The sequence below is a fragment of the Eretmochelys imbricata genome, chromosome 9 (genome assembly GCF_965152235.1).
Source record: "Eretmochelys imbricata isolate rEreImb1 chromosome 9, rEreImb1.hap1, whole genome shotgun sequence".
NCBI classification, from domain to species: domain Eukaryota; kingdom Metazoa; phylum Chordata; order Testudines; family Cheloniidae; genus Eretmochelys; species Eretmochelys imbricata.
Window position 1 is genome coordinate 44369655 of NC_135580.1, and position 25087 is coordinate 44394741.

General features: G+C 42.3%; 1 protein-coding gene across 1 annotated transcript in view; it reads left to right on the plus strand.

Annotated features, from left to right (window-relative positions):
* GPC1 (glypican 1) overlaps positions 1-25087 on the plus strand; it is a 340201-nt gene that overhangs the window by 264215 nt on the left and 50899 nt on the right. The window contains exon 3 of the mRNA XM_077826859.1: positions 10815-11206. Coding sequence (XP_077682985.1) covers positions 10815-11206 — 392 coding nt within the window. The remainder of the gene's footprint in view (positions 1-10814; positions 11207-25087) is intronic.

Sequence of the window (25087 nt, forward strand, 5' to 3'; positions counted from 1 at the left end):
TTTTCCATCAGTCAGAAGGGTATACCACGTAAAAGGGGTGTTCTAGCACTGGAAGTTTGCCGGCAGCCTCCTGAGCAGGGTCTGGCACATAGGGACCTAAGGTATCCTTGGACTATGCTACCTATTAGAAATTGGCAATACTGTAGAGGAAACCCACCTGCAACATGTTTTATGAGTTTTTTGGCTAGGGAAGGCGTTGGGTTTAATTACCTTATTTCCCTAGCCATCTTTTACCCAAGGTTCAGATAGCCAGACCTTTTGTTTCAGATCATTTTAGTGAGCTTTGTTTCCTTTTTAAAAGCAGTAGTATCATACAGTGCATATGCTGCTCTGGCTCCACACAGCTCCCAGAAGTAACTGGCATGTCCGGCCCCTAGGCACAGGGGCGGCCGGCAGCTCTGTGCAGTATGCGCTGCCTGCAGGCGCTACCCCCGCAGCTCCCATTGGCCAGTGATTCCTGACCAATGGGAGCTGTGGAGCCGGTGCTGAGGGCGGGAGCAGCATGCGGGGTTTCCCTGATCACCCTTGCGCTTAGGGGCCGGACATGCCATCTGCTTCCCGGGAGCTGTGCAGACCCAGGGTAGGCAGGGAGCCTGTCTTAGCCCCGCTGCACCGCCAACTGGACTTTTAACGGCCCAAAACCCAGTCGAAAATGGTTGAAAACAGGCGCCTGGCAACCCTAGAGTAATAATAATGGTTTAAATAAAATATTACCACACACATTAAAGTAAATGCAACAGATTTGAATAAGCATTTAGTTTAGATTTTAACAAATTTAAATATTTTGCTGAATTATTTCTCTTCTAATATTTCTGTGGCTGCAGGGACAGCATTAAAATCAGCTGTGGAAGCTGTGGAAGTCAGACAAGAAGGCGTTGGAGTGTAAAACAGTATATTAAATGGAAACTCATCACTAGAAGACAGTATGCCTACTCCAGGTCCCCAGTCAATCTGATACATCTAGCTCCAGAAGGAAGTTCTGAAATTAGGAATAAAACCCACCACTCTATTTCTTTTGCCCTTGTTAACATTGTACAGGACACCACCAACTTATTTTTGTTTCTCTCATTCTTAGAGCAGTATCCTTGAACTATGACAGCAGCATTCATAGTGAGCGTATTTCACGTGCCCTCTCTTTCACGGTAGGGGACAAACTTAGAAGCAGAAAATCTTCTTGACTCTATGCCCATATGAATTTCATCACAAATTCATGCATTCGGTCAGACCTGAGAAATTGTGATACAGTATTTGATACTTTTCCTGATTTGTATACCTAGTTCCTCCCACCAACCAACCTGGCAGGATTATATCTGCAGTTTTAGGAGTCATAGGCTAGTTTTCCATGCAAACTCTCTGGCTGGGCTGACGGTTTTCACAGTGTTGATTCAGTTTCTTTAGGAAGATAAGTCCCTATCGATGGCCTCCTGTGTGGAGCTGTGAGACTACTACATTCTCCTATTGCTAGATCCCCGCTCCTCAAAACTGCTATTTTCTCTTACTTGGTTGCACTGGCTAGATCACAACCTCCTTATTGAGGTGTTAATAATTTGTGTATCTTAGCAATAATACAGTTTTCTCAATTTTTCACATTTTGATGGTTTATTTCTAAAATGATGTATGTGCTTTAAAGAAAGTTAGTCTCTTTCTGCCTAAGGTTTTTTTCCCCCACCTTGTTAATTGCAGTAAGCTCAGTGGGATCCCTATGTAGAATTATCAGATGGCATCAAAAAGACAGAAGAAAGTACTTAGCCCTGGGGTGTTTTTTTTAATTACAGTCTTTACAGAGAGTCCCTGCCTCACTGTTCACAGCTTTCCAGTTTGAACTCAGAACTGTGAAAATGTGGATGCTTTGAAAATATAAACTGTGAACACTGGGAAGTTGTGAGCTGGAGACACAGGTAGGGATTTGCAATCTTGTTCAAATGCAAAGGTTACAGACTGTGGTTAAAAGATTAATCCTGTAATAATCATCTTTTCCTGTCATTATGACAGCAGGAGTAGCTACAGTGGCGCTAGTCAAGGTTGTGTAGTGGTTTCCAATGTACCACCCTAGTTTTCTTTTGTTTGTAAGTTTCTGGACGTTTATATTTCAGACAGTTTTCCAGACTTAGCATCTGTCTAAAGTTGAATTTCATTTGAGCAAAAATGATATTGTTGGTTTTGAGCATGAGAGTTGGGGTGGGGGAACCCACTTCCATTTCTGGTGACTTCCTTTTAACAGTTTTACAGCAGGAGTTTGAACGGTGAAGTTTGGGACACAAATAGCCCTCGCTGAGAAGCATTGTCCCAGAGGAAATTGGGTTTCATTTGTCTGAATTATTAGCTTTAGAAAATCCCCTACAACTGAGCTTGTGTGAGTTATTTTGTTGCTAAGTTCATAAAGCTCATGATTGAGGAAGGATTTGCCCATAGAGAAAACTTTGGTAAATGTGCAGCAACTAAATCAAGGCCTTCAACAGGTGAGTTGAAGGAAAACACTTCGGTTAATTTAGCTATGTAGTGAAATCTCTAAGAATGGCAGGGGCTCAGCCTGAGGGTTTTGTGATGTGATTGAGGCAGGGCTTCTGGATACTTGATAAGGAGCCCGTGTCTCATTCTTTGCAGGCCTCCTAAGACTAGAAGAGGGTAAGGATGTATACAAGAGAGACCCCCACTCAGATTTGCCTTGTGAGTAAAGTACATTTGCCACCTGCAGAGCTCTTACAGTTTGAGGAAGAGAAACTTTCTTAAATACCTCTTGACTTGTGCAGGAGTGTCTCTTACTGATAGAGACCTTCAAAATTTGCCAGCTCTTGCAATTTCATCCTGAATCTTGTGATATTTGGTGTTTTTTCTTAAGGTCCCAAGTTCTGGAGTCATCTGAGACTTTGAGAATCTCAATCAGTTTTCGCAAAAAGAAAAGGAGTACTAGTGGCACCTTAGAGACTAACCAATTTATTTGAGCATAAGCTTTCGTGAGCTGAGCACACAAAAGCTTATGCTCAAATAAATTGGTTAGTCTCTAAAGTGCTCAGATAAATTGGTTAGTCTCTAAGGTGCCACAAGTACTCCTTTTCTTTTTGCGAATACAGACTAATACAGCTGCTACTCTGAAACCTGTCAATCAGTTTTCTTCTTTATTTTCTTTTTTAAAAAGTTAGTGTCTAGCTCTCTTGCTTGTGGAGAATAACTTGAAAATGCAGATCTTAAAGGCTCAAGAATCAGAAGGGAAATCTACAGAACTCAAAATATATCATTTAAAAATTTCATGATTTTTAAGGCAATTTTGTGGTTCTTTTTGATTCACGATTTTTGAATGATTGAAGTTGGCAATACTGTAGAGGAAACCCACCTGCAGCACATTTTATGAGCTCTTTGGCTGAGGAAGGCATTGGGTTTAATTACCTTATTTCCCTAGCCGTCTTTTACCCATGGTTCAGGTAGCCTGACCTTTTGTTTCAGATCATTTTAGTGAGTTTTGTTTCTTTTTTAAAAGCAGTAGTATCAATTAGTGTCCCTATCTGAAATTAGTACAGATTAGTGTCTCTAGGTCCTGTTTCAGCAAGGTGGTTAAACATATTAACGCTCTCATTAAAGTTGTTGGGACTACACACATGCTTAAATACCTTGCTGAATCAAGGTTACTAGTTGCTAGTATGGGCAGAGGCTATGTTCATGAGAAGATGTAACGCTACTATGACAATATCTGTGTTACTTCTGCAGGTAATGCACAATATATACTGGATGATTTAGGATGCCTGAGCAAATCAGACTGAGCTGATTACTGTGGTAATTAATACCAGCTGCTGTACCATCTCTCCTGACAAATCTGAGGCCTGAGTGCCTAATACACACTGCAAGGTGGACATTTACGTTCTGTGCCAGATTGGCTATTTGTCAGCCACACGTTTGAGCCTAATTGCTAATTAATTTTCCCTAACTAATGTAGGTATTTTTTATCAGTGTGTGAAATCCAGAATAACTTAAACCTTCTGCAAATGAGCTAATTGTAATTTGAATTTTCCTACCTAGGTGAGAAGTAATAGTTCATCAGCTCTTAATTAGATTGGACTTTTTCAAGGAGCAGTTTCCCGTTTTTTGACAGAAAGATATACATCTTGTTTCTCTTGTAGTGAACAGAAAAAGCAGCCTTTCCTTGAATTGACAAATCGGTCTGCATTTGTTGTTGTTTTCCTTCTTGTGATGAATGGCAAGTTGCCATTTAATACCGGGATCACTTATCAACTTGTGCAGCAAACATCAGTTGCCACAAAAAGAACACTGATTATACAAAAAGGAGAGCTTGAATGCAATCTTATTAAATTGTAAATGGATACTTGAAATTTTACATTAAAAACACTTTAAGCTTACAGAGCATCTTCTAAATTCCATTGGTTTTACAAGCATCAATTAAACTCCACAACCTCTCTGTGGGTGAAATGTAAATATTAGCCCACCCATTTTACAGACAGCAAAAAAAGGGAACACAAAAGTTACATAAGTTGCTGAAGACCACACGGAGTTAGTTGCAAAGCCAAGAATAGAAGCCATAACACCTTACTCTCAGTACCATGCATTACCCACTAGACCATACTCTCTCCCTAAGGCCTCTTCTACCCTGGAGAATTTTTTTCATGCTAAATAACATCCGTTGTCCCTAGCATACTGAGCCTCTATGCAGATATTTGTTACAACATTGTCAAGGTGTGTGTGCTTTAGACCATTTGTTAGATCTGCTGCGAGTAACTCTAAATAATGATTGACTTCTTCAGTTCGGCTGGTGTAGATGAGAAGCACTGGCACGTTGTAAGTAGTCCTGTTAGTGCCGTCCCACAGTGCACAAGCCACTGGGTGAAATCTCCCAGAAACCACTGTTATGCCAAAGCTTCTGTTATAGGTTACTGGGAGCAATGCACTTTACTGCTGCATGTAGACATAGCAGGGTGGATAAATGGAAGTGAAGTGGAATTACTAGTATGGAAGCTCATGTCCATTATGCACAGGCCAATACTAACATTTTAATTGCTCACAGTGGAACAGTCAGTGTGGTCAAGGCCTTTCAGTGAAATGAAAACTTTAATACCTCCATTAACAGCCGTCAGGTCACTGGCAGGATGCAGAAACAGTGATAACTTTATGACAACAGAGATAAAATCATCATTTGCTACCATTGAAGGTCTAGCAATAATAAAATTATTAAAGGGCAAAGTTACAGAATAAACATATGGCTGCCAATTTTGGTTGGACATATTACTTGAGGTTTCATCACATGACATAATTTTTAATTCCTGGAGACTCCAGGACAATCATGGAGGGTTGGCAACTCTAATTATAAACAGCTTCCAGAGACTCATAAGTGGTGAGATAGTAGACCCAGGCCTGCCCAGCCTCAGGAGTGATAGCTTCCCTCCATCACCTCTCTTGTGATAAGGGCAAACAAAGGAGAAATGAGGATCTTTCAGTGGGAGATTGCCACAAGAAGAAGAAAGTAGCTGAATTGCTATTCATCTTGATAAGCAATTCAAGGTGAGTGTATTTGATAAACTATGTGTTAGGACAACCAGCTCGTAAAGCCCTTTCACTACTCATTAAAATGAGATCTTCAGCTAAGCACTTGCTAATGGGATCAGCATCTGATTTTTCTCCATGTCAAGGACCCTCCATTACGAGTTACTTTTACAGATGCCTTGGATGACTGCAAGGGCTCTTTAGCAGCATGTTGGCTGCACACAGGCATTGAGAGGATATCTTTCAAAAAAGGAATAGATTTTAGTCTGGTGAGATGAACCAGGGTATAAAATTAATAATTTTTTTTAAAAAGAGGCCTCTGGTGCTACTGCAGTTTGTATATTAAATGATGATAATGGCCTGGAGTTATTTCGCCTTCCTCTGTAGTCTGGGCCATGGACCACTTGCAGGTTTAAACTAGTATAACTGGTGGATTCTCTGTAACTCGAAGTCTTTAAATCATGATTCAAGGACTTCAGTAACTCAGCCAGAAGTTAGGGGTGTATTACAGGAGTGGATCGGTGAGGTTCTGTGGCCTGCCATGTGCAGGGGGTCAAACTAGATAATCATTTTGGTCCCTTCTGGCCTTAAAGTCTATGAGTCTCATAGTCTCTATAAAGAATGAGGAGTACTTGTTGCACCTTAGAGACTAACAAATTTATTTGAGCATAAGCTTATGTGGGCTAAAGCCCATTTCAACAGATGCATGCAGTGGAAAATACAGCAGGAAGATAGATAGATATATACAGAGAACATGAAAAAATGGGGGTTGCCATATAGTCTCTAGAGAAATTTAAATCATATAAAACTAGGCTGGAAATTTTAAGTAGTGGCCACTGATTTGAGAGTGATTCTGTTTTGGGTGCCCAGCTTGAGACATTAAGGCTTGTTTTTCAGATGTGCTGAGTATCCCAGTTTAGGTCAGTGGGAGCTGCCGATGCTTAGTGCCTCTGGATAAAATCAGCCTTTAAGTGTCTCACGTGGTGCCCCCAGGCAGTGAGTCACTCACAGTCAGTAGCCAGGTTTTAAAATGTGGCTGCTAATAAATATTTGAACATGACTGACAGACTCTGCTGAGGCAAAGCCAAACATTAGAGTGTCCAGATAGTTTAATTCCCTGGGAATGTCCCAGGTTTGCATGGGTGTCACAGACAATTACATTGAAATGGTGTTGCTTTCCAGTTTCAGTATCGCTGGCTGGCTAGCTACTGCCCCGCTATCAATCCCCAGACCCATCTGTGTCTGATCTTAGTCTTGGCACAGCACTGCCCCAGTGAATTGTTGTAGGACTTGTCCCAAAAAGGAGCCTGTGACACCCCACGGCTCCTAGTCTTGTGAGTTTTGGAGCTCTGCAAAATCCACTGTATGCATTTCACTGTGCGGCACAGATACAGCTGAGCTCCAAGATTATTTTTAAAGAGGGAAAGGAGCACCAGGACTCAAAGGAGATGGAGAGTGCACCAACACAGCCTGGGAGAGCACTTGGTGGGCAAGGGAAAGAATTAAGACCATTTGCAGTGATCCCCATAACAAGCAATTTCATCTCAAACTTAGAGCTGCCTTCCCCCACTACTTCTTCAGAGAGACCTCCTCTCCGGATGCTGAAACCTTTCTGCACCAACCACCCATGACAATATTTTTTTTAAAAAGAAAAGTACTTAAAACATCTGCCCTACCTATCGAGGGTTTAGATATCTCGAGTGCTGATAGACAGAGCTGTCTAGTGAACAGAGCAGAAGATTATAACCCAGAAATGCCTGAGTTTTCATCCTATCTGCACCGCTCACTTTATGTGATCTTGAGCAGGTCACACCCTCTCTGCCTCACTTTCCCCATCTGTAACGTGGGGATGTTGATACTTATTTCCTTACCTCACAGGGGCTCGGGATGCTAAATTCATAATGTTTGTGACATTCTCAGATACTATGGTGATGAGAGTGGTAGAGTGAGATTAAATACCTCCCTCAGACAGCGCCAGCCAACACCAGCACATGCCTTTGCACTCGTATTCCTTCGCTTTCATAAACATAATTTCTCTCATCAGATGCACAGGTGAGATTTAGCACTTGTTATCTGAGGGTAGAATAGAAGTAGCAGACGGTAGCAGTCAGGATCAGAACTTGGTACTTCATGGGCCCCAGTCTTGTTCTCTCCCCACTAGACACGCTGCTGCTCAGAACTCCAGTTATTTAAATCTTGGGAAGAGAGACCAGGTATTTTTTAAAAACATTCTCTCTGATTTCCTATAGCAGAACTGTCATCTTCCAGCTTTTTATCTCCACACACTCTCCTGTGCCCCATATTTCTTTCACAGGTAGTTATTTCTAGCCAGTGCTAAGGTGCCCATTAGTCAACTACACTTCGGAAGCCTAATTACCAGAGCCCCTGAGTTCTCTGGGCTTGGCAATATTTCTTCCTGTCAAAGCTACTGCACACAGTACACTAATGAATACAGGATGACCAGTGACCTCTGCGTGTGTACGTTCCACCGGGGGGTTGGATTACTTTGTTAATCCACAGTTCTACAGTTATAGGTCCCTCCTTATAAATGACTTGTGCCACATATATACTCAATTTGAACATTCTTTATAGAGAGAAATCTCTGCAGTTCTCAGTTACCCATCCATCCTCATAGGTCACAGAACACACTCATCAAACTACATGACCTGAAGCACAACAGGAATACTTGTTAGGTAGAGTGTAGAAGCAGAAAACAAGCAGAGAGGAAGGATAGATAGGAAATCAGCCTAATCACTCAGGTTCGACTGCTGTACCAAAGAGAAACTTTAAACGTTAAAGTCACATGGAGAGGATCAGCTAGCAATTATGTTTTGTGTAGCGACAGCAGGAATGGGAAAGATCACCAGCTGGTTAAGGTCAAGTACCATCCTGAACAAGTGCGCTCTGTGACAAGTAAGGGCTCCGTCCCATTCAGGCACATTGGTACACATCACCATGCTGTGTGTGACTTGAACATGCTATATTGTACAGGGATCTTGTTAGGGCTCCCAAGATAAGCAGTGTCCAGCCTGGACAGTAGCTGGATGAATGGGAGACTTCTAGGGGGAAAACAAGATGGTGTTGACAATTCAGGAGATGGGAATCTTTCCTCTAGTAACCTCTCAGTCACTGCTCTGGCATGGTGCTAGGAGGAGACAGTTGGTTGTGGAGGTTCAATCTTTTGAATGAAATGCAAAATTGAGGTCTGGAAATGAGAAGGGTGGTGTCTCGGGTGCCCCACTCATATTCCTAAAGGAATATTTGCAGTACACTCCATTTATCTACATTTTCCTGTTGCCTGAACTGGATATAGTCTTCATTTTCTGTTTCTGGAGTCTCCAGGTGCCATTTAATGACATTTAAAGCCCCCTGCACTGAGACAGGACCAAGTAAAGCTCCTAGACCATGCCTAACAGGTGTTAGTCTAACCCAGTGGTCTCCAACCTTTTTATGCCCAAGATCACTTTTTGAATTTAAGGGATCTACCCTGCCCCTTCCCTGAGGTCCTGCCCCACTCACTCACTCCACACACCCACCTCCCGTTGCTTGCTCTCCCCCACCCTTACTCACTTTCACCGGTGGCTGGGGCAGGGGGTTGGGGTTCGGAGGGGGTGAGGGCTCTGGGCTGGGCCAAGGAGTTCGCAGTGTGGGAGGGGGCTCTGAGCTGAGCCTGGGGCAGGGGGGTTGGGTGCAGTAGGGGATAAGGAGTGCAAGCTCTGGGAGGGGGGTCAGGGCTGGAGCAGGAGGTTTGGTTGCAGGAGGGGGCCTCAGGGCTGAGGCTTGGGGTGCAGGAGGGGGTATAGGGTGCTGGCTCTTGGAGGGGCTCAGGGCTGGGGCAGGGGGTTGGGGTGCAGGAGGGAGTTTGGGGTGCTAACCTAATTAATGGCAATAATTTTTTTAAAGAGATCTTTTAGTTTTTTTAATCATTAACATCATTAAACATTAACATTCTCCTTAATGGATTAAAAAATTCCTGAGATCGATGGTGGCTGAGATCCATTACCAAATGTTACTAGATTTATGTGTTTATAGAATGCCCTACTTCCAGTTTTTCCTATTTACCTGACAACTGTTAGGACTGTCTATCTTTACTAACTTAATTTAAATGTGCAACCCTGCTTTCTGTGCATTACTGAAAAAATTATATAATTTTTAAAAATCTTCTGGAAGTGAATGAGAGTTTATGCAGTAGTTTACTTCCTGAGAGTCAAACGCTGGTGGCTTTACTCACTTGGGTAGTCCCACTGAAGTCAACATTAAAGTTACTGCTCAGGTGAGCATGTGCTTAAATGGTTTGCTAATATGGAAGAGATTATTCATGTGCTTAAAGTTAAATCCTAGCTTAAGCGTCTTGCTGTTTGGGGCCTTAATATTTAATATCCTACAAATTCTTTGAAAGAAAACACTATCTCAGCTTTAACTGCAGAAGCATTGTGGCAATATGGGTTGAAAGAAATATAAAATTTGTTGTCATTTATTGTTAATGAGATCACGGATAATACAAAGTTAATTTGCGGCTTTTATCAAATACAAATGTTTTATACTGTATCAAGCACTTGTCTTGCATCTCTCAAACTCTGAGCAAGCATCCAGGTTTCAAGAATTGTTTGAACAATTTTGTGTGTGTGTGTGTTAATTCTGGTGCAGTCTCTGAAACGGGATTGTTAACTTGTTCATACGAGTTCTTGTCACGCAGTGGCAGCACAGAAGAGAAGCTTTTAGCATCTTCAGTCCTGACAGCCCTTTGTCAGACTGATTTAACAGTGATTTATATACATTACCCAGAGCAATTAAACAGGCAGAAGTAGGATTACTGAACTTTCATTTTGCTGTAACCATTCATTGTTTCAGAAGAACTTCTGCAGGCTGAGGATGGGCACTTCCATGTGGATCCCCTTGGCCATTAACTTCTGCCCTAGCTATATTGGTTGCTTTGCTTGGCCAGGCAGTAACCAAGGAGAAATGTGACTCTGAAAGCTTAGTGGCAGAACACTGCACTCTGCACAGCAGATTTTTAGGAACATATCCAGAGCTTGCACTTGATATTTTTTTAGATGTTGATAGAGGGAAGGAGCAAGGTGGCAGCAGACCACTCTTACATGCTGGTTGTGGTGCATACCCTGCTCTGTCCTTTTAACAACAGCTCAAGACTTAAAATTATGGGTGGAAGAGGAGTTCACTCAAAAGATAAGAGGAAAAGCTGCCCTTGGCTCCTTTTTCTCAGCCTCCTGAGTGGTGCAACCAAATAGGTGTCTTTAGACTGGCCTGGTAGAGATTTCTAGTTCTCCTGTTGATCTGTCACCCTCTTCTTTTCCCTCTTTTTGCAGGTTATTTCCAGGATTTGTTGAACAAGTCAGAGAAAGCCCTCTATGACACTTTTCCTAGCACGTATGGAGAGCTGTACAGCCAGAACATCAAGCTCTTCAAGGACTTGTACAGTGAGCTACGACGCTATTACCGGGGCTCCAACATCAACCTGGAAGAGGCCCTCAACGAGTTCTGGACACGCCTGCTGGAGCGCCTCTTCAAGCTGGTGAATCCCCAGTACCACATCACTGACGAGTACCTGGACTGCATGGTGAAACACTCTGAGCAGCACAAACCCTTTGGAGAAATTCCGAGGGACCTGAAGCTGAAGGCGACGAGAGCTTTCATCGCAGTGCGCTCCTATGTACAGGGGCTTAGCGTGGGCAGTGATGTTGTCAGAAAGGTCTCTCAGGTAGGTCATGAGACAAATCTTCTCTGTATCCACCCCAGTATCCTTCCCCACCTAACACTTCCAGGACCCTATTTCCTGCTGACGAGTATTGGATTGTTGTGCTGTTTTTCTTAAATCTTCATCGTTAGTAAGCAGGCAGACTTGTTGATAGTGAACATCCTTTGCTTGTATAAACAATTGACTGAGGGTCATCTGTCAAATAGTAAACTGGGGCTGTTGTAAATACTGACAAAGTAGGAGAATGGAGGTGCAATTCCCCACAAACCAGACTTTACATCAGTTTAACCTATGTGGCATGCTGCCGGGGAAGCTTTAGTCATCCAAATTGTATAGTTGTTGGGTTGCTTGTATATATTCCCCGGACTTTCCTGGCAAAGATATCACCATGCCTTTACATCACATTGTGTTATTTTCCTCCTTGGTGGTGATATGATGTAAAGCATGGAAAACTGACTTTCAAAGAACATGCTGGCAATGCGTGCAGGAGGTGCATGTCAGTGGGGGGTGATTCTTATGTCCATATCTATAGCAGTGTGTATTTATACAGTGTATGTATAGAGAGGGCAAGTTTGTAAAGTGCATTGGGGTCTTTGGGGATGGAGGGTGCGCTATACATGTAAATTAATGCTATTGAATGCGACGTTTTTGTAGGATAAAATTGTATGCATCCTCTGGTACAAGAGGAACCTTTCAGAGCAGGAGGGAGCCTATCATACTCGCACAAGGTATTCAGGCTTTTTACAGAGGTAGTGTGATGTAGTTGTTCCATGGTCTACAGATGAAAACTGGAAAATCCATTTTATAAAATTACTTGCATACTTCCTGTAAAGATGGCAATTGGCAGGGATACGGATCAGGGTGTGACTAAACAATGAATGCAAAAATTGAAATACCAATTAATTTCCTGGAAAGAAAATGCTTGGAAGAGGACAGCATTATTTGCTACAGTGAGTCCAGACTTAGATCTCAGAGAGACATGTTAATGTGTCAACAGTGACAAATCCTTTTATTTATCAATGCGTTACTATAAAACTGTTCAGCTACACAAAAGCCTTTGCACATCTTATTAACATTGCACTCTCATGGCACTTACAGCAGATATAAGAGGAAAATGGTATACATTAAAAGAGACAGAAGTAAAATATTTTTTCATAAATCCTTTGAACTGCTGAGAGTTTCAGCTTTATGCACCCGAATCTAACTTTAGCCCTGGTTAGGTGGGTCTGAGGGTGAGTGGCTGACAAGTTTTTTTTTCCTTTTCCTTGTCCCTGGAGTTCCCCATTCTCTTTTCCTTGCATAAACGCAGCCATAGCTGTTCATAAACTGATTCATTTTCAACACCAGTTGTTTTTGAAATGGAATATCATTTTGTGTTATGTTGATGTATATCGGTTTTTACACACTCTCATATGTACAATGTGGATTTTAAACTCTGAGTGTTTGATTCCACTGCCATGCTTCTAAGTTCTCTTAATCGTTTCAGCAGCACTTTATGAAACAAGGTACAATTAAACTGTGTGAAAAATGATCATCTTTCTGATCAGCTGATAAAAGTATGAACTTCTGGAGAAGGTAGCACTGCCTCTTCCTTCTCTCCGTTCCTTCTCCAGATGCAAATTTCTTCAACCTGGATGATTTGTCCTTCAAAACAAAACTCATCAAACCCACTGTTTTTTAAAATATGATTATTATTTTATAAACAGCATCCATGTGAAACTTCTAAAACTGGTCTGGTTTGCTGAACAGCTCAAAAACCTCAGCAAATCCAGCCCAAGTGTTCAGTTTGTAATTAAACCCACAGGTTTCACCTGTTTGTTCAGGAATTTTCTGCATAGTTCTAGTAGCGCCACTGAAGGACAGGCAGGTGGAGACTGGACTGCTGACACGTAAATTTTGCTTCACAAATATCTTGATATTCAGTAGTTATGTAGAGAACATAGGGCCTGGTTCACCACTGCTTTTCACCTCGCATAGGCATTTACACTGTGTTCAGCTGATGTAAAATGCACTCTCTTTGCACAGGAGTAAATGACTGCATAAGGGATAGATAAAGCAGTGGAGAATCTGGCCGATCGAACTGTACATAATCATCAATACTTTTTGTCAGAGCATTGATGTGATTCTTTTTTAATAACTTGCTGACAGGGTGCAAATTTAACCTGAAAATTATTTGATCCTTTCAATTTATTCCCAATTCCAGGTGATCTGTTGGATTCCCCCATTAACCAAAAATAAAGAGCAGTTCAGATTATTGGCCTTTTAATCTGAATTTTTAATCCCATTTAATCTGAACAACTTTTTCAACCAGAATTTTTATTTCACAAATGTTTTATGTTGCTTTGTTTTTATGATGATAGGGTTTTTGCTAGGAATAAGGTTGAGAATAAAAACCTTTTCAGCCAGGAACTTCCTTTAAAAATAATGTTTGAACTGAAATTTCATGCTTGGTCTCAAACCAATTGTGGATGTTTTGCTCAGAAACTCTATGGAAAACCCACTGGACCAGTTTGAGTTAGACAAGTATAAACTAGGGCTGTCAACAAATCGCAGTTAACTTATGTGATTGACTCAAAAAAATTAATTGCTATTAAGCTCCGTTTAATCACATTGTTAAACAATAGACTACCATTTGAAATTTATTAAATATTTTGGATGTTTTTCTACATTTTCAAATATGTTGATTTCAGTTACAACAAGAATACGTTACCTAGGGAGGTGGTGGAATCCCCTTCCTTAGAAGCTTTTAAGGTCAGGCTTGACAAAGCCCTGGCTGGGATGATTTAGTTGGGGATTCGTCCTGCTCTGGGCAGGGGGTTGGACTAGATGACCTCCAGAGGTCCCTTCCAACTCTGATATTCTATGATTCTATGAATACAATGTGTACACTGTTCACTTTATATTATTATTTTTTATTACAAATATTTGCACTGTAAAAATGATAAACAAAATAAACAGTATTTTTCAGTTCACCTCATACAAGTACTGTAGAGCAATCTCTTTATCATGAAAGTGCAACTTAGAAAGGTAGATTTTTTTTATTACATAACTGCACTCAAAAAACAAAACAATGCAAAACTTCAGCGCCTACAAATCCATTCTGTCCTACTTCTCATTCAGCCAATTGCTAAGACAAACAAGTTTGTTTACATTTATAGGAGAAAATGCTTTTGCCTGCTTCTTATTTACAATGTCACCAGAAAGTGAGAACAGGCGTTCGCCTGGGACTTTTGTAGCCGGCGTTGCAAGGTATTTACATGCCAGATGTGCTAAACATTTGTATGCCCCTTCATGCTTTGGCCACCATTCCAGAGGACATGCTTCCATGCTGATGACACTCGTTTAAAAAAAAAAATGCATTAATTACATTTGTGACTGAACTCCTTGGGGGAGAATTGTATGTCTCCGGCTCTATTTTACCTGCATTCTGCCATATATTTCATGTTATAATAGTCTCGGATGATGACTCAGCACATGTTGTTTATATGAAGGTACCTATGTGAAATTTCTTAAGATAGCTACAGCACTCAACCCAAGGTTTAAGAATCTGAAGTGCCTTCCAAAATCTGAGACGGATGAGGTGTGGAGCATGCTTTCAGAAGTCTTAAAAAAGCAACACTCTGATGCGGAACTATAGAATCCGAACCTCCGAAAAAGAAAATCAACCTTCTGCTGGTGGCATCTGACTCTCATGATGAAAACAAACAGGTGTCGGTCTACACTGCTTTGGATTGTTATCAAGCAGAACCCGTCATCAGCATGGATGTTATAATTGAAATCAATATATTTGAAAATGTAGAAAACATCAAAAAATATTTAAATAAATGGTATTCTGTTATTGTTTAACAGTTCAATTCATCGTGGATAATTTTTTAATCACTTAACAGCCCTAGTATACACTAATATTTTTTGTATTTTTAAGAAATTGTTTTGACTTTTTTTGTACTCAAAACAACAAAAGCTGCTGATTTCTGTTAAACTGAGGTCTTATCATGTGGCTAGTCCTCTCTGAATAATCATTTAAGTTTGAAAAATAATTGTTAAAGAGCAGTGACGTTGTAAGTGACAATAAGTGTATTCTAAGTGTGCACAGTGCATAGTTTTCCTCAGTAAGATGCACGTTTAATTAGGTGATCAGTAACAACACAGTGAATAGTAATAGTAGAAAGTTTATTTGTATGTATTCTTTGAGCTGGCAGTCTCTTTTGGCCTCTGACTTGCAAGCTGCTGCACACGAGTGGACCTGGCCCCACCTGAGATTCATTGCAAGATGGAGCCCTTAGAGCAAGATCCCTCTCTGATCTTCTTGGTTTTGACCTGTTTTGTCTGCTCTTACAGTACCAGTATATATCATCTTTATATCCTTCATCCTCGTTACAGCTGTTACAATGCCTTCTCTTAAAATGCAATGCAAACAATGCTGGGGAAAGCATAGTGCTTTTCAGACTGGACTCTCCGAGGAGCTTCGTAATGGGGAGGGGAGAGAGAGAGACAGACTGTCTCTGACTGCACAACAGGCAGGATTCTGTAATTTCTGAAGACTGCTGCCTCCCCACTTTGCCAAAGTTGCATTTCTTCTCTTGCCACCAGCTGCCAAACTTCATATCTACCCAACACTTCAGCCAATTCCTGTGCCTTTGTCTCCCAGCAGGCTCTGTGTGCAGCCACTCTAGCTGTGATTGAAAGGTACATGATGGGCAGGTTCAGCTGGGATGCAAGTGGAATAGAAGCTGCCTGCTTGGAGCAAGAACTGCACATACCAGTGGAGATAGGAAGTCTGGTGGGAGCAAGTAGCCTGTCAGAAAATGGCATAACCATTAATTCTCCTTACAGTCACTGTAAATCACACTTGGTTTTAAGGGATAATCTCTGAGACAAACTTTGAACCATAGCAATGGGATCTGAAGCTTTTCATTCCTTGGTTATTGGTACAAACATGGCTCCATCTTGATAGTGATAGAAAACTTACCTGTTCAGTGGCTTCTGTAAAATGATTTTGGAAGTCTCCGTCCATTGGCCAGTGGACCAGGTGTGCATGCAACATGCACAGTGGATATGCTTGTTAGCAGTGTCAGCAGATAGATGAAGGGCTGAACAGAAGTGAAGATTGATAGTCCTCTTTCAGAGCTAGTGCATATTAATGTGCAGTGTGGAAAAGCTTTGCACTCCTGCTTCCAGCTTTATATCTGGTCTGCGGCTAGAGAATTTGATTCTACCTGACTGTCAGCCAGGCACCCTTCACTATAACTCTCTCCTTTATTGTAAGATAGGGTTTGTACAATATGAGAGAGGTCCCACTTACCTCTATTATGGCATTACAAGTATTTGAAAGCCTGGATGGTAGATTGCATGCCAGTGAAAGGGAGAAGAAATATCTCACTTCTATCTAAGATTCCTTTCTTTCATTCTTTCATTATGGGATTGGCAACTGCCCCAAAATAGCATTTGCTGTGACTCAGAGAGAGCTTCATTTGAACAGGTGGAAGTCTTGTGTTTGGAAGGCTTAGGCAGAGGCTGCCAGTTGCCGCTCAGAGGCACAACACTTGTTCCTAGTGCTTGCCATTCTTGGCCTGATGATGCAGGGGAATGGGGAAATGAATTAAAAACAAATCATAGTATAGAAAAATAATGTCGATAACATGGGGAAAAGGAAGCAAAATTAGAAAGTTAGATTTAAACAAGTAAAAGATAAACAGCTGTATGAAAAAGTGTAGAAACTAACAGCAGAGATACACAATGTGAGGAACAGGACTATTCCAGTGCGGGATTATGTTTATTATTTGTGTTATGGTAGTGCCTAGGAACTTCAGTCAAAGATCAGGGGCCATTGGGCTAGGTGCTTTGCAGACAGGTAACAGAAAAGACAGTCTTTCCCTCAGAGAGCTCGCAGTCTGCGTGTTGGACAGCGTGCAAGCATCCCTGTAGATGAAGTAGGATCAGGGAATAGTGTTTGATGTCCAGAGTGTCAGGCTTGCCTCAATAGCTTGCATGTTGCCTGTAACCATAAAAATTACCAGTGAAGATGATTACTTCATTGAGCATTGGGTGGCATTGTTGCTCTCACATTATAACATCCAAGAGAGGTCAAAATTTCATTTTCTTTGCATTGGCTGTTCTCCCATCTTGGTGTAGGATTCTTGATAACCTCACTTTTGAGCCAGGTAGAAATACCATCATTTTTTGTTTGTACAGAGGTAGCAATTAGAGGCCAGGGCCCCATTATGCTAGGTGCTATATCAATATAAAACAAAGACCAGTAAGAAACCAGAACAAAGTTCTCTCACTACGGATCTCTTCTCTATAACCAGCGGCATACACCTGGTCTGAGCACTGTGTCATAGCTTTGACTTGACCTTTGCGTAGGCTCCTCCTCACTGAGGTAGGTTTCTCTCCTAGTGCAGTTTTTCTGTTTTCACTGTAAAGCCATCATTGTGCCGTTTAGATCTGTTATTACATTGCTGTGAAACATTGTTTAAGAAATAAACCCAAGCCGCTAGCTTACATCTGCAAACCCAGAGTTCTTGTGTACCCTTTCCCAATGCGTCAGCTGCCTCAAATGAGCCAGCCGTTGCTTGGAGCTGTGCTGGCAAAACCAAATGTGCTGGCTGGCTGACCAGACTGCTGTGCAGCTGCTTGTTGCTTTAAATAAGTTTAAATGTAGCCACACAGGCACATCTGTGATTAGGTTCAAAATTATCTGTTACCACTCGAGAAAGAGATCTTGGAGTTACCGGGGATAGTTCTTTGAAAACTTCCGCTCGATTCACAGCAGCGGTGAAAAAGAGTTAAAGGATTGTTAAGAACTATTAGGAAAGGGATAGACAATAAGACAGAAAATATTATAATGCCGTTATATAAATCCATGATAGCCCCACACCTTGAATACTGTGTTCAGTTCTGGTCACCCCATCTCAAAAAGAGGATATAGTGGAGCAAGGAAAGTTTCAGAGAAGGGCAACAAAGATGATCAAAGGTATGGAACAGCTTCAATACAAGGAGAAACTAAAAAGATCAGGGCTGTTCAGCTTAGAAAAGAGATGGCTAAAGGGGGACATGACAGAGGTTTATAAAATCATGAACGGTGTAGAAAAAATGGAGAGAAGTGTTATTATTTGCCCTGCAAAAACCAGGGATCATCAGATGAAATGAATAGGCTGCAGGTTTAACACAAACAAGAGGAAGTACTTTTACACACAATGCACAATTAACCTGTGGAACTAATTGCCAAGTGATGTTGTGAAGGCAAAAAGTGGGTTTAAAAATATGGGTTTAAAAAAGAACTAGATAAGTTCATGGAAGATAGGCCCATCAATGGCTATTAGCCAGAATAGTCAGGGATGCAACCCCATGCTCATAGCAACCCTAAACCTCTGATTGTCAGAAGTTGGAAAGGGAAGACAGGGCTGGATCACTCCAGCTGCCCTGTTCCGAATGCTCTCCTGCAACTCTGGTACTGGCCACTGTCAGATTCAGGATAATGGGCTAGATGGACCATCAGTCTGACCCAATATGGCCGTTTTTATGAACGTAAAACATGAGTCCAGGCTGTACTGCTGTTCTGCCCCAAGGCTGCCTTTTGCATAAAGATTCTAGCAGTATTAGAGCCCTTTTGTAATCTCTGCCATCAAGAACTCCTCACCCCCCTCTTTAAAAGCTGGTGTTTCACTTTCAAGAACAACTGAGGTGAAATTTTCCACAAACATTCAGGAGGGTACAGTATCTATATAACATGGCAGCAAGTGACATTTCATTTCTCTGTGGCCTCTCTTGCAGATCTCAGCACATAAAGCCCATGCTGTTTTATTGTATTTATCTGTTGGTGTTTAAAGGCAGGACTTGAATGGGTTGTATGTTCTGGGGGATGATTAGCTCTCAAGGATCGGAATCGCCTCCATGACATCACCTCCATTCCAGGCCATGGCAGGTGGCCCTCCTGGGGTCTGGGTTCCTCAGGTGGACAGGCAGAGGATGGTAGTGAGATATAAAAGGTGCTTCATCTCATCAGCAATGGGAACATTGTGCAAAAAGTTTATGCCGAGCTTTATTATTTCATATTCTACGACTCCTCTCTGCGCTATGGAAACTCCCCACCCTGTGGATGTTTGGCAAAGCTAAACCAAGACTGCATTCAAGGTGATGATATGTCTGCACATACACAGGAGAGCTACACGGGACTGTCCTTGGAGAGTGGACGGTGGTAGCAGGCCAACCACATCAGGGAAAGTGCCGGCTGCTTTATCTCCACCCTCTAGAAATGAGCTGCAGGATTCGGGTGGTTCTTTGCTTGCCATTTCCCAATACTTTTGGTGTTCTCTTGCCAGACACCTACCAGGAATTAGCCGTTCTGTGGAGTTTGTATTTGTTTTGACAAATTCAAACAGGATTGGTTGGGATGGGTTTACATTTCCACCCACCCCACACTGTTTTTTCATCCTATTTTTTTTAGTCTCTTTTTTCACATATATTAATTTAGATGGTAAACACCTAAGGACAAGAAACTGCCAGTTTTTTAAAAGATAAAATAGCATATGCACCAGTAGCGCCGATAAATAATACAAATATCATAGACAAACATGAACGTATGTCTCACATCTTCCCCTGATGGTAGAAAGTCAATGAGTCTCTTTTTCGAAAGATCTGAAATTCCAAAGCTGGAGCTAACTGCATCAGATTAATAGGACATAATAGAGAAATGCAAATGTTACATGATTAAGTGGTTTTGATTATCTGCTCCTTTTGTAGGAAGAGGTGGAATCAACAGAACTATACTCTTAAACATGGAAAGGTGGAGGAAGCCGAATGGCTGAAGTGATGGGGAGATGGAGCCAGTGGTCTCCAGATGTCTGGAAAGTTAGTTCAAATTGAAACTCATTAAGGGCCTTTTCAAAATGATGATCGTGGTTCCTAGCCAACTTGCTACTGGGAACTGAACTTGTGATTCATTCTGCTCTATTTTAATGTCAATTAAAATAAAACCCAGTTGTTTTGTTGTACTGAACAGCATGGTGACTGGTCTGTGTTCTTTTCCTGAGCCAATATGAGTCTTCATGCTGTAGTGTGATTACCCCTAATAATAATTCACCCTTTTTAACTTTAACCTGGTGGCTTTGGGATTTTTTTTTAAAGTTCTGGTGCAGGGAACAAGCTTGACAGCAGTAGACACCAAAGTCCTGTCTCTGTCCACAGATAGGTATTGCCTGGGCTGCGGCAATGCAGGGCTCCAACACTGCTGATGAAACTCAACATCACGATTGCCTGAAACATTGCTGGGGGATTCTGCTTAGTTTCTGATCTTTGAAAGATGTTTTGAAAATACAGTTCGCGACTTTTCAGTCTCTTGACTGATGTGCTGGATAATGCTTACAGCTCACTCACAATGTTCTCATGGGCTCATTACCACCTGTTTGTGTGAAGAAGATGCAAAATGATGACTCAAATGATTACACAGAGCAGCAGACTTTAAAAGGATCCTATTTGTGTGAACCTGGCAGCTGTTTCTTCTAGAATTTTAATCTGAAAGGGTGGAAACTTTGGCTCGTTTAATGCACACCAAGCTGCAAATTACTGAATGGAAAGACTGGCATAGACTTGTACAAAGCAATGGCTGACAGTGTGCCTTCAGAAGCTGGCCACTTATTCACTTTGTGAGCTTGGACTTGTCACTTTATGGCCTCATTTTTAAAGGCAGAGAATATCCTCAGTTCCCACTCATTTTAATGGGCAATTGGGTACTCATTATCTTTGGGCAGAGATAAGTAGCCTGATTTTCAGTTTCCCCATCTGTATAATCTGTATAATCCCCATCTGTATCATGATACACAGCCCCTTTTGTAAAGTGCTTTGAGATCCTCGCATGAAGAGCACTAGGTAAATACTAAGTGGTGTTATTATAATGAAGCTGCCACCGTGGTAATTTCCATGTTTCAGTACCTCCAAACATGTGACTGGTCACCTCCCTGGCGGAAAGATGAACATGTGTCTGCTCTCCTCAAGTTTAGGGTATCAGGGTGTCAAGAAAGTGAGAGAGACTTTCTAACTTTTAACAAAGTCCCCAGTCTATCCATTCATTGTCCAAGGTGTTCAGCAGCTCTCTCCAGGGCCTGTTTTTGCAGTTGCTGTTCCTGCCCCTGACAACCTTGTTCTAACTGTACAGTTCAGACAGTTGGATTGTGCGTAATCAGAGTGGGTCTATCTAAACACCAGCCTGTATTCTTCACCATTTTCTGGTTCACCCAGGCAGACGCAGTGATTGAAAAGCTTACCTCCTTTCTCTGAAACGTTGCCCCTGTGTGTGTTTTCCATGACTCAGAAACCCTCCCCCCCCCACTCCTTAATGCTGGGTCACCACTTGTAACAGCTGCCTTATGGGTGCACAGAATTAAGTAGAGATGGACATAGCGCTAGTAAGAGCCACTATTATTGCACAGCCAACTGTATATAGTAGCCAACTGACCTTTGCATTAGCGCACCTTGGTTCCTCCTGTTCTCTGACTGTGGCACACAATACTTTAGTCTCCTGAGGCCTGTAACCCTTTAGTCTGATTCTGATGTTGGCTTGGTGTGAAGATTGTCCTCAGAGTGGCCTGTGTTATACAGGCGCTCAGACTAGATGTTCTGGTGGTCCCGTCTGGCCTTAAACGCAATGACTTTGCCACATCTGGGATGCCCTCTTGACAAATGGGCGTTACTTTCAAGTAGGGGGCTTTTAGTGGCGGGGTTGCTGATGTACAGGCACCGGCCCCTTATTTGAAGTCATAGAATCATAGAATATCAGGGTTGGAAGGGACCCCTGAAGGTCATCTAGTCCAACCCCCTGCTCGAAGCAGGACCAATTCCCAGTTAAATCATCCCAGCCAGGGCTTTGTCAAGCCTGACCTTAAAAACCTCTAAGGAAGGAGATTCTACCACCTCCCTAGGTAACGCATTCCAGTGTTTCACCACCCTCTTAGTGAAAAAGTTTTTCCTAATATCCAATCTAAACCTCCCCCACTGCAACTTGAGACCATTACTCCTCGTTCTGTCATCTGCTACCATTGAGAACAGTCTAGAGCCATCCTCTTTGGAACCCCCTTTCAGGTAGTTGAAAGCAGCTATCAAATCCCCCCTCATTCTTCTCTTCTGCAGGCTAAACAATCCCAGCTCCCTCAGCCTCTCCTCATAAGTCATGTGTTCTAGACCCCTAATCATTTTTGTTGCCCTTCGCTGGACTCTCTCCAATTTATCCACATCCTTCTTGTAGTGTGAGGCCCAAAACTGGACACAGTACTCCAGATGAGGCCTCACCAATGTCGAATAGAGGGGAACGATCACGTCCCTCGATCTGCTCGCTATGCCCCTACTTATACATCCCAAAATGCCATTGGCCTTCTTGGCAACAAGGGCACACTGCTGACTCATATCCAGCTTCTCGTCCACTGTCACCCCTAGGTCCTTTTCCGCAGAACTGCTGCCTAGCCATTCGGTCCCTAGTCTGTAGCTGTGCATTGGATTCTTCCATCCTAAGTGCAGGACCCTGCACTTATCCTTATTGAACCTCATCAGATTTCTTTTGGCCCAATCCTCCAATTTGTCTAGGTCCTTCTGTATCCTATCCCTCCCCTCCGGCGTATCTACCACTCCTCCCAGTTTAGTATCATCCACAAATTTGCTGAGAGTGCAATCCACACCATCCTCCAGATCATTTATGAAGATATTGAACAAAACCGGCCCCAGGACCGACCCTTGGGGCACTCCACTTGATACCGGCTGCCAACTAGACATGGAGCCATTGATCACTAAAGTCAATGGCCTTCTCGTGAGTTAAAAAAAAAATCTGTTCAAAAAATTGTGCTTTCCAGGAGTCATGGTAAAACCTTAGTTCCACTGTAGAGTCGCCTAGGTACAGATGCTAATAGCCTTCTCTGTCCCTATCTAAAATAGGGTCACATTAGTAATCCAGAGTGTAAGCGTGCATGTGATCTAGAGAGCGTCCCTTGAAGCCTATAGCTCCCCATCTTCCAAAGTGGGGCTTTATTTTCAAATCCAGGCATGAGTCCAGCGGCTGTGCTGATGCTGGTCTAGGCTGAATTGGTCTTTCAGAAGTCAGTAGCCCTTCTTGGAGAAGTTGGCAGAAGAGGAGGGGAAAAGAAAATTCAGCTAATATGAGGCTGCTAGTAAAGAAATATTGTTAATTACATTTGCTATATGTATAGGTATTTATGTTCACACCACCCTTCTGGAGATAAGGGGAGCAGAACAATTTGTTATGCATGTCTTTGTGTGTGCATGTACGCACCTCAGATCCATGTTGCTTCTCTGAGGACAATGCTGGCGAAGTAACCTGAGAGCTGTAGGTATCTGGCATACGCGCAATGAGTCTGGTCTTGCTGCAAGAATGTGATAAAGCTTTTAGAATGCTAGTGATGCTGCTGTTTAGTGAAAATCTCTCTTTTCTGACCATCTTTCATCTTCCCTTTGGAGGGGACAAACACTGACAAAGGAGAGCTACTCCAGGAATGCCAGACAGAGCTTTGCTATTTCTCTTCTCTTTCTTTTTTAGAGAGGACAACAAAAGGGGGAGCACTTTGAGAGGTAGGATATCACTATCAGGATACAGGCCAATCCCAACAATGTAGGAAATTAGCAGAAGATCACTCTGCTCCTGCTCAAGGCTGATTTTAGGATTTTGAGGGACCTTAGTGAGGGGGGGACAAAGTCACTTGAACCTTTTTTTAATCTTTTCTTTCCCTCCTTTCCTCCTCACACGCTCACAAGACTAGGTAGAGATAAGACAGTGAAATAGTCACTTAGTGAATTGTGAGTTTTCTCTCACATGTGGGTGTCCCCTTAGAATCAGGTTCCATGGGATATTAAAGACCAGTTCTGCTTCTACCCCACCGGTATCTCCCTCACTTTGGGCCTGATCCTGCTCCCCTTTAAGTCTGTGGGAAAACTCAAAGGTAGCGCAAAGGGAGCAGGCTTGAGCCCTGGCTCTGAGGCGACTGCTTTCCTGTCAGCCTCAAGGACAGAATGTGAAGCCAGATAGAAAAAACAGCCTGGGCTACTGCTTCTGCTTCAGGTAGCAGCGCAGTGCTGTCCTGGCCCCATCTATTAAGGTGTGCGGTAAGTCCTCTCTCTGAGGATGATACATGCTGTGGTGCAGGACTTCAGCTGCTGACAATAGTGTAGCTCCAATAGTGTTGTCATATAGCGTGTAGCATGGAAACTCTGGGTCATAGATAAGTGAAGTGAGGTAAGGCTGGAGGAAGTCAGTAGTCCATTATGAATAGCAAAATAATGAACTTTTAAGGTCAGATCCCATGAAAAGTATGTTTTCGTTTAGCAGAGTTCCAGTAAGAGCAGCCATATGAAATAGTGAAGGGCAAGAAGGCATCTGTCTGTGGAGGCTTGCTCTGGCCAGAAGTCAATGGAGCGAAGTACCAGTTAAGGATCTGGCCAAATATCTGTAGTGTAGCCTACATTTGCCATCAGCCAAACAAATTGTCCTCTCAAGAGGCCAATCTGGTAGTCTGATCACAGTTGTGAGCCAAACTGGCCTAACGTTATCCTGTATATTTATCAACTGGCCTCGTTATCCATCCAAAAATCTATCCCATCTATCCATCCATATTTCTAAGGAGTCCTACCACCTCAGTGTCCAAGTGCTGGTCTCTGTCTCATACCAGTCTGATGAGTGTGTTGGGAGGTGGGGAGAGAAGAGTACGAAAAATACCTGAGAGATCTGTGCTTACTTTACTGCTATTAAATGCCTTTAAAATGTACGTAAAAGCCGCTGAAGCCTGAGGAGCCTCAGCCCGCAACAACAGAGATGCAGATTGTCATTTTCCTTTCAAGCCAGACTTCAAAAGGAAAAAGGGTTTATTTTTGCTATTCAGAATCAGCATT